The sequence below is a fragment of the Echinops telfairi genome, unplaced genomic scaffold (assembly GCF_000313985.2).
Source record: "Echinops telfairi isolate 266 unplaced genomic scaffold, ASM31398v2 ScPeMD7_26;HRSCAF=91, whole genome shotgun sequence".
Lineage (NCBI taxonomy): Eukaryota > Metazoa > Chordata > Mammalia > Afrosoricida > Tenrecidae > Echinops > Echinops telfairi.
The window spans coordinates 5,712,966-5,726,322 of record NW_022103923.1 but is presented as its reverse complement, the minus strand read 5'-3'; the positions used below and the strand labels follow the sequence as shown (position 1 = coordinate 5,726,322).

Sequence of the window (13,357 nt, the reverse complement as noted above, 5' to 3'; positions counted from 1 at the left end):
ATAAATGGTATCATTCTCTGCTTATTGCACATTCAGCTAGGGTATTACTTATTGGCAGCTATTTTTCTTTGTGCATTTTCCCAGTATGTGTGCCTCAATATGAAGTGCACATTTCATAAAGTTAATTTTTAAGCCTGACAAGGAAGCTCATCGAGAAAATTACATTTGTACTTAGGGGAATTTGAAGGAGAAATTAAATGCTTTTTCCAGTCTCTAGTAGCACTATAAATTTCACAAGGAAAATCAGGGGCTTCACGTTTTTTTCCCTAAAGCTATTGAAGATGTGTGTACAAATCTGTTGTTCAACCAAGAGTATTTTTAGCGAGCTGTTGTGCAACTGGAGTTTCTGTTATATCAGGTCTCGAGCTTCTCCTGGTGATTTCTGATAGAATTCCTGTTAATACTCCGAAAGGGGGCTTCATAGAGTTCATGGAAAAATGGAATGAAAAGACAGTGGAATTTTTCCACACACTTTTTGAAGGCCCCTCATATTTCCTCAGAAAATGAAGAGCTGCTTCGACTCCAAGACTCGGAGTGTGGCACTTTGTTGTCCAGAGCACAAACCTTGCTCGGAATGAGAGAATGTCAGACCCTTATTCTACCTAAATAATGTTCAGGCTCTGAAATCACAGGTGTACTTCAGACCATTGCTGGTCTTTTGAAGAAATCTAGTAAACACACAGGACTTTTGGATTTTTGTCTTCACTAACCAACCAGAAGGTTCTCTTAGTTCTTCACTCAAGTTTCTCTTTTGTTTTTAAAAGTGGTTGACCTAGGTTTGGACTGGGACCAGTGTTGTGCGTGTAAACTCGATGCTCTTCAGTAGGAACATACAACCCTCTCTTTACCTTCCTTATCTTTGATGACCCTTTTACTTCTTTATCAAATCTTTTTGACCCTCTTACGCTCTGGCCTAATTCTAGCCTGTGGTTGGAACTCTTACCAGCTAAGACAACATTAACAGCTAAGACAAGCTCTCTGGCCACCTGTGTCCACATTCCCCAGGCCTTTGGTAAGGATAAACTCCAAGACCTTACTCTACCCAACTGAACTGAGTCTCTGGGTTGAAACCTGGAGATCCGTCTATTTCCTTCAGTTGGAAATTTTTGAGCTAAGGAATTCCATTATTCTATAAGGCTAACAGGTTCTTGGACTTTCTCTAAATCTTCTAGGGAGGAGGGGGTGGGGGTGATTGGTCTTTTCAGCAGACATCCACATTTCAAAGGCTTAGCAGGACTCTATTAAACCAAAAGTCCAAAACGCCCATAGAGATTGATTTTCTCTCTTCTTTGTACAATAAGGACTGGAACTGGGAAAGGATTTGGAGTGTATTTAGTGGCAAAGCAAGGGCTGTGAAGGAGAGTGGAGAGAGGAAATGGCTGCTGCTTCTGGGATCTTTGCCAAGAGTGTAATCTTTTTTATAAGCCCAAGATTGTTGTTTTTAATCACGCTGCTAAAATGATTTCAAGAATAAAGATTTCTTCTCTGGCCTATATGTTGCCTTTTAGCCTTATTTATCCTAGAAATGTTTTGAGGTGATTATGATGTCAGGAATCTCCCCAACCATCACCCCAATTCATTCTACTTTTAATGGAATCGTTCAGCAAGTTCTTGATACTGAAGCCCCAGAAATTATTCAGTTGTTTCCCAAATGAATTGCAATAATAAATCAGGCCATTAGGATCATCAGTATAATCATCGTAGAGTGGCAGTTGTCATTTTCTGGTCCTTGCTAGGGTATTTGCTATCAAGGCACTTCTGGGTCTCATTTAAATAATGCAAAGGTAATAGGATGTTGGCAGCAAGAAAGCAATGATTATGGAATGATCGCCATCGCTTATAATACAAGAATCTTGTAGCTGTAAAACTTTTTTCAGACTTCTGTGAAATCATGCAAGTCAGTCAGTATGGCAACTTTACAGCTAAAACCTCAAAGGAAATGGTTGTCAGACTGTGGTTCTAACTGTTGATGTAAATATCTCTGTGTTTCTGTGCTGTGTTAATGAACCTTGTGTCTTATTTCAGAGAGATTCCCCCTCCACTTCCAGACAGTCCCCAGCTAATGGTCATAGCAGCACTAACAATTCTGTTTCGGTAAGAACCCTAGCTCCACACAGCGAAAGTGTGACAATTTTGTTGGTGCTCACCTGCCATAAGTGTTCTTAGTTACGTGTGTTCAGTGGGAAGTTTGTCTTCTGCTGATATACAAGGCTACTACAGCTACAATGCAGTTTTCGCCTGGAAAATCTTTTTATAACGTTGTCTCCTCGTTAAAATAAAAAAACCAAAAACCTTTCTTTAGTTCAATTCGAAGCAATGTAGTTCAAAAAACTTTCGGTCATTCTAAAACGATTTCTCTTCTTCTCTCCCAGCGTGATGGGGATGATTTAGCTCGAACCTTTGCAGAGGATGTCAATGGCGATTTGTTTTCAGTTTCTAAATATCGATTTTTTAAATTTTGGCCAAGTAAAGAAATGCAAAGCAATTTTGCAGAGCAGGCATTTGGGTTTTCTCGGGCTTTGTAGTTTTCTATTCTGAGTGATATCAGCAACATGTTTTCGTTTCCGCTATCTAAGTTTATGAATTGGTGTGCCCTCTGTTATTGTGGTACGTGCACATATTTTTGTGAACTATAAGCCTTGCTTGGATATGAAAAGCAAAAGGAACTGGCTTCAAACTGCACTTAAGCCACGCTGTTATCACATCTTTAACACAAAGTACTCAATCGTTTGACTTCATCTTGGAAGTTTGCTTTTTTTTTTTTTTTGGAAAGAACTATTCATTTTCTAATATAGAAGAAATGGCTTATACTTTCTGTAAACAAATGGAAACATTTATAGGAGTGGGTGTGCAATAGTGGAGGTAACAAATTCACCTCAAACTTGCTGACACTGCTGTTTATCACCCAGTCTAATACAGCAGTATCACTTTTTTTCTTGCCTTTTGAAAACATATCCATTTGTTTTTCAACCAGGTAAAGTTATAGGTAATTTGGACATCATCTCTGTGGGAATGATATTCTAAATATATCAGTAAGAGAAATTATAGAAGAAATTTTTCTGAGACTTTATTTTGAACTTCAGAATAGGCTACCAAAGGAAGTCATTGATGATACTGAACATTTAATACGTTTAAGAGGGTGAAAATCCATATGCTCTTTGAATTGTTCCAAAGCAAAGTGGTCACAGAGGCTACATTGAACAGGGCAGCAGCCCTTTTTCGTTTGGGGGCTCGTTTTGGTGGTGGTGGTGGTGGTCTTTTTGTTTCTCTTTTTAAATAGCAGTGGCTTTTGTGTTGAAGATGCTGAGTTGTTTCTTAAGAACACATTTTCTCTCTGCTTCCACTTACCTGCTTTCCTCAGCTTGCTGCTCAGTGGCCTGGGTTTGATTTTTTTTTTTCTTTTCTTTTCTTCTTTTTGATAACTCAATATTTCTAAGAAATGAAATAATGTATATTCTCTCAACTTAAACCTAGCTCGTTTTCATGTCGTAACCATGTTGTAACAGAACACACAAATTACCTTGTACTCTTGACAAGTAAATGAAAATGTTTTCTCCTGGGTTGGCTTTATTCTGCAGGACTTGCCATCAACTACCCAGCCAAAAGGACGACAGGTGAATAGCTATCCTCTATAGAAACTTCTCTAAGCGGAGCTGCTAATAGCCACTCCTCCATTAACCCTTGCCATCCCACGATGTCTGCATTTTGGACCCTAACATTTGAGGGTTCAGAGCTTGTACCATTTCATTTTAACATATTATATACATGACTAATTTTCTAAAAAAAAAAGTGATCGCCTCTCCTCACATCTTTGTAGCTCTGATGGTTATTGTAATTTCAACCTGATAATTTTGTGTTGATGGTTAAGGTTTCAGCCTTTGGTGGGGAGGAGGGTTGTGGGCATGCCGCTGGTGTGAAAAACAATTTTTTTTTTAAGTTCCAAAATTCATAGAATTCTCAGAATAACTGCAAAATGAATGCTGGTGAACATTTTTAAGAAGCACATTTCTGAAATTTGAAAGCTTTTTCTTAAATTTGTACTTGTCCAGGTGAAACTTCTAAAAAAAAGTACAGAACTATCTTTGCACTACATCCTGCAGTACTCGTGTTAGCTCAAATCTGAACAGTTCAGTGCGGCCTAACACCAGCAAGTGCCTGTCAAACTGCCAGCATTTCCAAAGTGTAGCTCTTAGGTCCAAGGGCAGAGATTGGTTATTTTCCTAGGCTGGATTTCTGAACCAAAAAAATCATCAAATGATTCCAAAGCCTTCAGGTTGTCTTTACAGTGACTTAAACATTAATATTCAAATCTCATTTCAAGAGATAAAAATGGGAGGGGAATGTTCGTTTTCTTAAACTGTGGTTTTAAAACTTAGTCAGATTTCAAATATGATTTGCATCCATGAGCACCCAATAGAATTCATCAAGAGTTTCGTCATCACATTGGCTGCCTAGTACCTTATGAAAGAGTTTCAACATCTAGTTGTTCATACAGTGCTACCACATAAGAATCCCTTGAAGATTGGTTAGCATTACCTTTCCGTTTTTCAGTTGTGCGTAGACACACTGCCATTCTACAGCAAGATGCCAACCCTGAGGTTGTGTTGGTTTTATGCCACGTGCGATTTTAAGGTTAAAACCTACCCTGAATGCTAGTTTCAATGGCTTAAAGGCCACAACTTATCCATAACACCAACTAAATACATACAGGTTTTAAAATACTAAGTCAATGTCTACTATGGTAAAAACAGAAATCAAGTAGATGTATGTTAAGCATTACCTTCAAATTAGAAGCAGCAACATTTTGCACCTTTACACATCAAAAGTAGTATGTTGTCTGGAGTGGTGGACATTTTTTGTGTTGTATTCCCATGCCTCATTTTTGCTTTCATCATCTGAACTATTTGTATTGTAAGTGTCGGTGTGTGGTTATTAGGAGATTAGAGCTGCCTGCATTTTTCCCTGTAGCTTTGGCACCCTTTCTTACAAACGCCTGTCTTATAGATCTATGTCAGAGCACAGTTTGAATATGACCCAGCCAAGGACGACCTCATCCCCTGCAAAGAAGCAGGTATTCGCTTCCGAGTTGGGGACATTATCCAGATTATCAGCAAGGACGATCACAACTGGTGGCAGGGTAAACTGGAGAACTCCAAAAATGGAACTGCGGGCCTCATCCCTTCTCCGGAACTTCAGGAATGGTAGGCTTTTCCTGTTTGCTTAGTTGGTTTGCTCATAAAAATGAAATCTTTTTTTTTTTTTCATCTTTGCATGATTGTTTTAGAGCTTGAGACTTGTTTTTGATATAGTTCTTGCATTACCTGGTTAGGGGAAAAAAGTTCACTGTCACTGAGTCATTGTTGACCCAAAACTAGGGTAGAACTGCTGCTGTGGGTATCGGAGACTGACACTCTTCACAGGTGTAGAAAGCCCCATCTTTCTCCCACAGAGAAGCTGGTAGATTTGAACTGCTGACGCTGTAGTTGCCAACCTGGTGCATAACCACTACACCACTAGGGCTCCTGGGGAGCAAGCTGAAGATTGGTTAACCCAGAATTCAAAATCCTCAGCACCTCGCGAGATCCATAGTAAGAGTCAAGTGCTGTCAAAGGACCAATAGACACGTGTAAGGAAAAGGAAGCCAAGAGAGAGGCCGCCCTAGCCCTGGCCCACATCACAGCAACTCAACAGAGCTCCCAGCCTGCTCCCGCCTGTTATTTTCAGATGTTTTAGAACTGCATTCTTTTTGTTCTGGTTGAGACTAAACCCAGCAAAACATGCACCCATTCGGTAACTTCGAGGTGTACCGTTTAGTGACATCAATTTTACATTCTTCCAAGTTTTGTAACCATTTTCACCCTCCTTTTCTGAGTTGTTCCTGTTACAGCAACATAAGTTCAACGTAAGCCCCCTACAGCTCTTATCTAAGGACTTGTGGTGACACAGTGGGTTACAGGGTGAGTTGCCGACCATACGGTCAGTACTCAAAACGAGCTGCTCGGGAGAGACTCCCATCAAGAGTTACAGCTGCGGAAACCCAAAAGGGCAGCTCTATCCAACAGGGTAGAGTTGTCATCGACAACAGTACGTTTGCTGTGCAGATTTTTGGTTTTGTTTCTGTGTTTTTGAAACCTGTGATCTAAGGTGCCCTGGTCTCTCAGTGAATTAAGCCTTGGACTGCCCACCAGCCGCTCCCATGGAGATTAAGGCCTTCAGACCCCGACCAGCAGTTCTCCTCTGCCCGATAGGGTCAGTATGAGTTAGAACCAACCCTGTTGTGTGGGTTTGGGGGTTGGTTTTAAGGTTCCGATTGAACCTTTTTAATTCCTAATGTCAGCTCGAGTCCGCATTCCAATTTCATTCTCTTAGAATGTACCCTCTCCTTGCCCCTCCCTCTGTTCTCACCCCACCCCCCCATTCCAGCCCTCCACCAGCAAAAAATCCCAACCCAAATGCAGTGATTCATTGTCACTCAACGTCCTTGAAGCTAAAATATGTCTCTGTGTGAGGAGAAAGGGGAAGGCAGAAGCTTTGTCCTTTGTTTTTCCAGCTTTTAAAAATGCATTTCCTATTAGAAAGTTCACCCTTGGAAAACAGGTTAAACTCAGCCCCCGTTTCTCGGCCCTGCGTCTCACTGAGTGAACAGGGGATTGATTAGGCACCACAGCCTATTCTCTGTTTTGGTAAAATATATTCTTGCTAGCAAGAATTCGTGTTGCACCTTACGTAGTTGAAAACTGTTGATACTTGTACCTTTGTCAGTACTTTGGTAATAAACTTTACTGCACTCTTAGTATTGTTTCATGTGACAAACCTAACAGGAGCCATTAGGCATTGTGCCAATGCCCCAGAACTACCTAGGGATGAGAAAACAGAGGCCCTTGACATTTTGCACCCATTTTTCTCACTAAACTCTCTGCTATCCCAAGCTCCCCATCACTATTCTTATATGGAGACTGTTGGGACTGATGAACACTCCAGATGCCCAAACAGAGGCCTTCTGTCTTGCATCGCCCTTCTACCTGGCTTTTAAGAGACAGTTGAAATGAAATGGGATTTCTGTGTGGCTTTGCTTATGTTCACCGTTACCCTGTCGGACAGCCCCTGTGGCATAACTCTTTATAGAAGTAGAAAGTCTCATCTTTCTCCCTCAGATTGGCTAGTGGTTTCGAACTGCTGACCTTGCAATTAGCAGCCCAACCCATAACCCACTAAACCACCAGGTCTTGGGTTACTAGCTCAAAAAAAAAAAAAAAAGACCCCCTCACTGCCATCAAATCAATTCTGACTCATAATGACCCTAAAAGACAGGGTAGAGCTGCCCGTGTGGGTTTCCAAGTCTGTAACTGTTTACGGGATTAAAAACCTCATCTTTCTCCCCTGGAGTGGCTGGTGGTTTCAAATTGCTGACCTTGCAGTTAGCAGCCCAGCCCGTAACCACTATGAACCGGAATCAACTCGATGGCAGTAAGCTTGGGTTTCGGTTTTTGCTTATGTTGCTGCGATGTTGTCACCGATCCTAACATTTCACAAAATGTCTTTCGGAATGTGGTTACATAAGCATTTATGAAAAATCATTCTATAGCTTCCAGACCTCCTCTACCCGGTGAGAACACATGCCCACTATCAGTCCCACTTGAGCGATCATGAGAACACCATTTCCTGGAAGAGACTCCTAAGAAATGGCAGTGGGAAGAACAAGATTGCTTCCTGCTTCCCATCATGGTGACTAGGCTATTTAGATCAGTCTACCTGTTGATGGAGGGAGGGAGGAATGAAGAAAGGAAGGAAATGTCCTGCAGAAACTATATTTTGTTAAATTACCTTAAAAGCATATAGTAGCTTAAAAGTGTCTGAGGACTTGATGGCCAATTTTTAAATGAAAGTCTTTAACGAGAACAATGAAGAGAATACAAGAGTACCCCTGTTGGCCCATTTTGCCAGGAAGACATTTGCTGTGACTTCTGTGCCAGAGGACCAAGGTTAAGAGCCCCAAGGTCTGTACAAACTGGGGAGTCTTGTAGGAGCCCCTCTCTATATTGTGAGGACTACAAAAGGCTATTCTCCCAAATATCTGATTGTGAAAAACACACTGCCATCAAGTCAGTTCTGGCTCACAGCAAGCCTACATGGGTTTCCAAGGCTATCCATCTATGGGAGCAGATGACCTCCTCTTTGCCCAAGAAGAGCCGACAGTCTTGCAGTTCTTAGTCCAATGCTTACCCAACACGACCATCAGGACATTGTCTGTTTATAAGAGCAGTTAAACCTGCTAGTGTTCCCTTTAACACCAGGGGACTGTGGAGACAGCTGTCCCATTACGAAGCAGAGTAAAAGGAGGACAAATTTCTGATAACAATTTGACCACCATTCTACCTTGAATGGATTTGTGTCCAGATACCCATAAGCCTGGGCCAGTCAGGGAGCCTCACACGAGGCACTATAGTCCCAGATATCTGGTACAAGCAGAAGGAGTTTCTGAATGGTACTTTTCTCCTTGCTCTTAATCCTAGACATCTTCCTATCCTCCACACAGTTTCAAGAACAATACCCAGCAAGAGCCAAAGTAACCTGGCCCACAAAGAAACAAGGCAGCATTTTGAGCCTGGGCCAAAATGACAGCAGAAACAAGCCCAAGCCCACTTCAGATGTTGGAATTAGGAGACAAATGCTTTCAAAAAGCTGTGCTTACTAGGGTTTGGGGAGGGGGGTTGTTTTGTTTATTAAGATAATAAGCATGAAGAATATCTTGAGGGAAGCATAAACTAAAATCAAACTCCCTGCCCTCGTAAATTCCAATTCATAGTGACCCTATAGAACAGAGTAGACCTGCCAGGGGGGTTCTGAGACTGTAACTCTATGGGAGTAGGAAGTCTCATCTTTCTCCTGTGCAGCGTCGAGTAGTTTCACACTGCTGACCTTGTGGTGACCAGCCCAACGCATAACCCACTGTGCCATCAGGGCTCCTTCTGAGGGAAACATAGCAGATGTGGAAAAGAGCCCAAAGACACAAAAACAAAGAAAAGAGTACAGTAGCAAAATTAAAAACTGACTACACACCCATTTAAAAACAAAAACTGCCATCCGGTTGATTCTGACTCACAGCAACCCTATAGGACAAAGTCGAACTGCCGCATAGGTTTCCCATTGGCTGGAAATCTTAACAGAAATAGACCGATTACAGGGATCTACATATAACCTCCTCCCTGGGGGACGGACAACAGAAAAGTGGGTGAAGGGAGACGTCAGACAGTGCAAGATATGACAAAATAATAATTTATAAATTATCAAGGGTTCATGGGGTGGGGGGAGGGAATGAGGAGCTGATGCCAAGGGCTTACGTGGAGATCAAATGTTTTGAGACTGATGAGGGAAACGAATGTACAAATGTTCTTTACACAATTGATGTATGTATGGATTGTGATAAGAGTTGTATGAGCCCCTAATAAAATGATTTTTTTTAAAAAGAAATAGGCTGCCACATCTTTCTCCCACAGAGCAGCTAGTAGATTCAAACCACTGAGCTGTCAGTTAGCAGTGAAGCGCCCAACCAGTGCACCACCAGGGCTCCTTTCTCACGGCCATGGAGTCGATGCTGACTCAGAGCAACCCTATAGGACAGGGTAGAACTGCCCCTGTGGGTTTCTGAGACTGCAACTCTTTACAGGAGTAGGAAGCCTCCTCTTTGTTCCACTCCTTATTTATATATTTAACCCAAAATCCACTCCCATCGAGTGGATTCCAATTCGTAGTGACCCTATATGGGACTTCAGAGTCGATAAATCTTTAGGAGAATAGACAGCTTCATCTTTCTTCCCTTGCGGCTGGTGGATGTAAACCCGCAGCCTTGTGGTTAGCAGCCCAACAGCACCCCCAGGACTCTTTTACACACCTACTGTGATTGTTAGGTGCTATGGAGTTAATTCTGACTCACATCAACCCTGTGTACAGCAGAACGAAACACTGCCCAGTTCTGTGCCACCCTCATGTGTGTTACGCTTCAGCCCATTTAGTCAGGGTAGACTACAGAAACAAATTCATAGACACTCATATGAGTGTAGGAAAGGGCTTTATATACAAGAGCATTATAAAAACACCCCAACCCAGTCCAGATCAAGTCCTTAAGTCCAATATTAGCCCATATATCTGATAACAATCTATAAAGCCCTCTTCAGATTCACAAAACACATGCAATGATGCCAAATGCAGGACAATCACAGGCCAGTGGGTGGGGAGTCTTGTAGATCCAGTGGCAGTGGAAGCACCTCAGCACTGGCAGGGGTCTCCTCTTGGCTTCTCCAGCTCTGCGCACTAGCATAGTTCCATGTGTCTTGTCAGCTGCAATGTTTCCCAGGGAGTCAGCAGAGAGAGAGAGAGTTATAAATTATTAAGGGTTCATGAGGGAGGGGGGGAAATGAGGAGCAGATGCCAAGGGCTTACATGGAGATCAAATGTTTTGAGAATGATGAGGGAAACGAATGTACAAATGTTCTTTATACAATTGATGTATGTATGGATTGTGATAAGAGTTGTATGAGCCCCCAATAAAATGATTTCAAAAAAATCCTCAAGGAGGAATACAGGAGTTCCCAGAATCCTCAGGAGAAGGCCATGCCCACACAGAGGCCTCATTGGCTATGACCTGATTGACAAGGGTAGACTCCACCCCTTCACTCTTAATCCTCTCAAATTAACAAATGATTGTATAACTACCACACCATTGTTGCAGCCACTAGTCACTGCAGCAGTCTATCTCATTGATGAAATTTGAAAGGCCTAAGATTAAAAAGACCATACCAAAAGTTGGCAAGGATGTGGAATAAGTGTAACTCTCAAACACTTTTGTTCAGAATGCATAATGGTACAACAGAAGGCAGTTTAGCAGTTAAACACACACCTATCCTATGACTCCAGTGTTCCAATCATGGGTATTTACCCAAGAGAAATAAGGACATAATATCTACTCAAAAACATGTACATGAATGTTCAAAGCAGTATTATTTGTAATAGTCAAAAATTGGAAACTATGCAGAGGTCCATCAATAGGTTAACAGATAAATTATTGTGTATGCTGATGATGGGATCCATGACAACTCAGCAATAGAAAGGATTGAATTATTGGTACATGCAACAATGTAGATGAATCTCAAAATCATTAGACTGAGGGAAACAAGCCAGATGGAAAAAGAGAGCATACGGTATGATTCCATTTATATAAAATTCCAGAAAATGAAAACAGATCTATAGTGACAGTGGTTGCCTGGGCATGGAAGAGGGAGGGATTTAAAGGGGGGGGGGAGGCAGAAGAAATTCTTCAGTGTTAGAGATGATCATTACCATATATACTTGAGTATAAGCTGACCCGAATATCAGCCGAGGCACCTAACTTTACCACAAAAACTGCATTAAAAATGTGCTAACAAACTTGGCTTATACATGAGTATATATGGTAATTTTATTGCGTTGATGATTTCATGGTATGTGTGCTTATGGCAAAACGGAAGAAATGTACACTTTGAAAGATGTTCCTCTCTATTGCAACAAAACTGAACTTAATATATATGCCAAAATGTTGAGGGAGAAAAGGATTCTAACTGGGATGAGAAGCAAAAGACTCTCTGGACAGTATGAGCCTCTTGAAACTTGAGTAGGGCTTTGGGGGCATAGGAAGGCATTCCTGGCTGTGGGGAAAGAGCAGTTTCCCCTACTGGGAAACTGAACTGGCCTATAGGATCTCCGCAAAGCTGCAATACTAAGGGTAAAGATTTGAGATCATATTATTAGCCCGACCCAGAAACTTTGTTCAAATGTATTGCTACAGAGCTACATTTTGCATATCCTATAGATGAGAGATCTGTTTTTATGGATCCAAATGTCTTACCTTATTTATCCTTGTTAAATTACTTCTTGCTTGACAAAGTACATCAGTCAAGTCTTTTGATATACTTCGGGTCCCCAAATCTGTCCTCCATTCCCTTGCCTACCAAGTCATCATCCAAGTCACCAATAAAATGTCCAACATGTCTTGGTGATTTCCCTCCAGGTTGACCTTAATCCTCGCATAGTTTCTGTGCACTGACTGCGCTAAAAGAAATGACATTTGTTTACTGACTGGCTGGTAAAAATCGTTTACATTTGTGCATCATAATACCACATGGGACCACACTACAGAATTTTCCAGGCCACTCTTCATTTTTTTATTTTAAGCTTTGAAAGATTTATGTATTATACGATACACTTTACACTACAATATTATATGATTGGGAGTTTGTTTCTTTTAACCTGCCAGGAATTTTTCTATTCTACTTCTGTTTCTAAAGTTCTTATGCTTCATAAGCTATAGCTATGACTAGTAGAACATATTGGCTTGTGTCAGAGAAATCCCAAAGCAAAAATTTCATCAGCCTCCTCTGTAATATAGGTAATATAGGAGATTGGCTTGGATGCTGTTGGCTTGAGAGTTTACAATAGTTCCCAATAAATGTCTTTTTCTCCCAATCAAAAATAAATAAAGAAGTAAAATTAAAATAGATCGTCAGTGAGCAGGAGAGAGTAAGAGACCTGGATGGCAAGCTCTTCAAGAAAATAGAACACTTAGGAACTCCTTTTACGATGTCACCATAATACAATACCAAAATTAAATGCATGCTGCAATTCAAGAAGAGTAAACCGCAGAGCCGCATTTGCATAGATGGAGAAATCCTCAACAAAATATATTAATAAGTTGAATCCAGCAATATCTACCAAGGATCATATACTATATAACCCATCAGGTTTTGTTCTGGGAATGCATGGCTAGTTCAACTTTTGAAAATCAGGCAACATGATGATCCGCTGTATTAGGTAACTAAGGAAGGAAATCCACATGGTCTTATCAATGTTGTTGTGCCGTCAGTTAGTTCCCAACTAATGGAAACCCCCCATGTGCACAGGAGAACTGCTCTATAGATAGGGTTTTTGAGCCTGTAACCTTTTTAAAGCAGATTGCCCGGCCTTTTGTTCAAGACATTGCTGGATGTGTTTGAACCACTAACCTTTTGACTGATAGTCAAGTTCCTAACAATTTGCTTCACCCAGGGACTCCTGCTCATATAAATGAAAGCATTTGATAAAATGTGACATCCATTAATAATAAAAACTTTGAAGAGAGCTTCCTTAACCTGAAAGACAGGACATCTACAACAAACCTCCAGTTATCATTACTAGAGAAGGAAACATTTTTCAGGTGATGTGATTGTGTGTGTAGAAATTCAGAAGTATCTACAGAGAAACAAATAGAATTAAAAAGAGATTTTCAACCAGGCTGCTGATATAAAAGCAATATACAAAACTAATTCTATTTCTATTTCCCAGCAAC

At 41.0% G+C, this 13,357-nt stretch overlaps 1 protein-coding gene across 9 annotated transcripts in view; it reads left to right on the top strand.

The window, feature by feature from the left end:
* Window positions 1-13,357, top strand: part of CASK (calcium/calmodulin dependent serine protein kinase) — a 512,028-nt gene that overhangs the window by 473,802 nt on the left and 24,869 nt on the right. For 6 of the 9 annotated variants that reach the window (XM_004714576.3, XM_045289402.1, XM_045289401.1 and 3 more), the window contains 3 exons: window positions 2,026-2,094; window positions 3,579-3,614; window positions 5,005-5,201. In XM_004714576.3, coding sequence (XP_004714633.1) covers window positions 2,026-2,094; window positions 3,579-3,614; window positions 5,005-5,201 — 302 coding nt within the window. The remainder of the gene's footprint in view (window positions 1-2,025; window positions 2,095-3,578; window positions 3,615-5,004; window positions 5,202-13,357) is intronic. The other 3 variants (XM_004714577.2, XM_045289405.1, XM_004714578.2) reach the window with 1 other exon arrangement.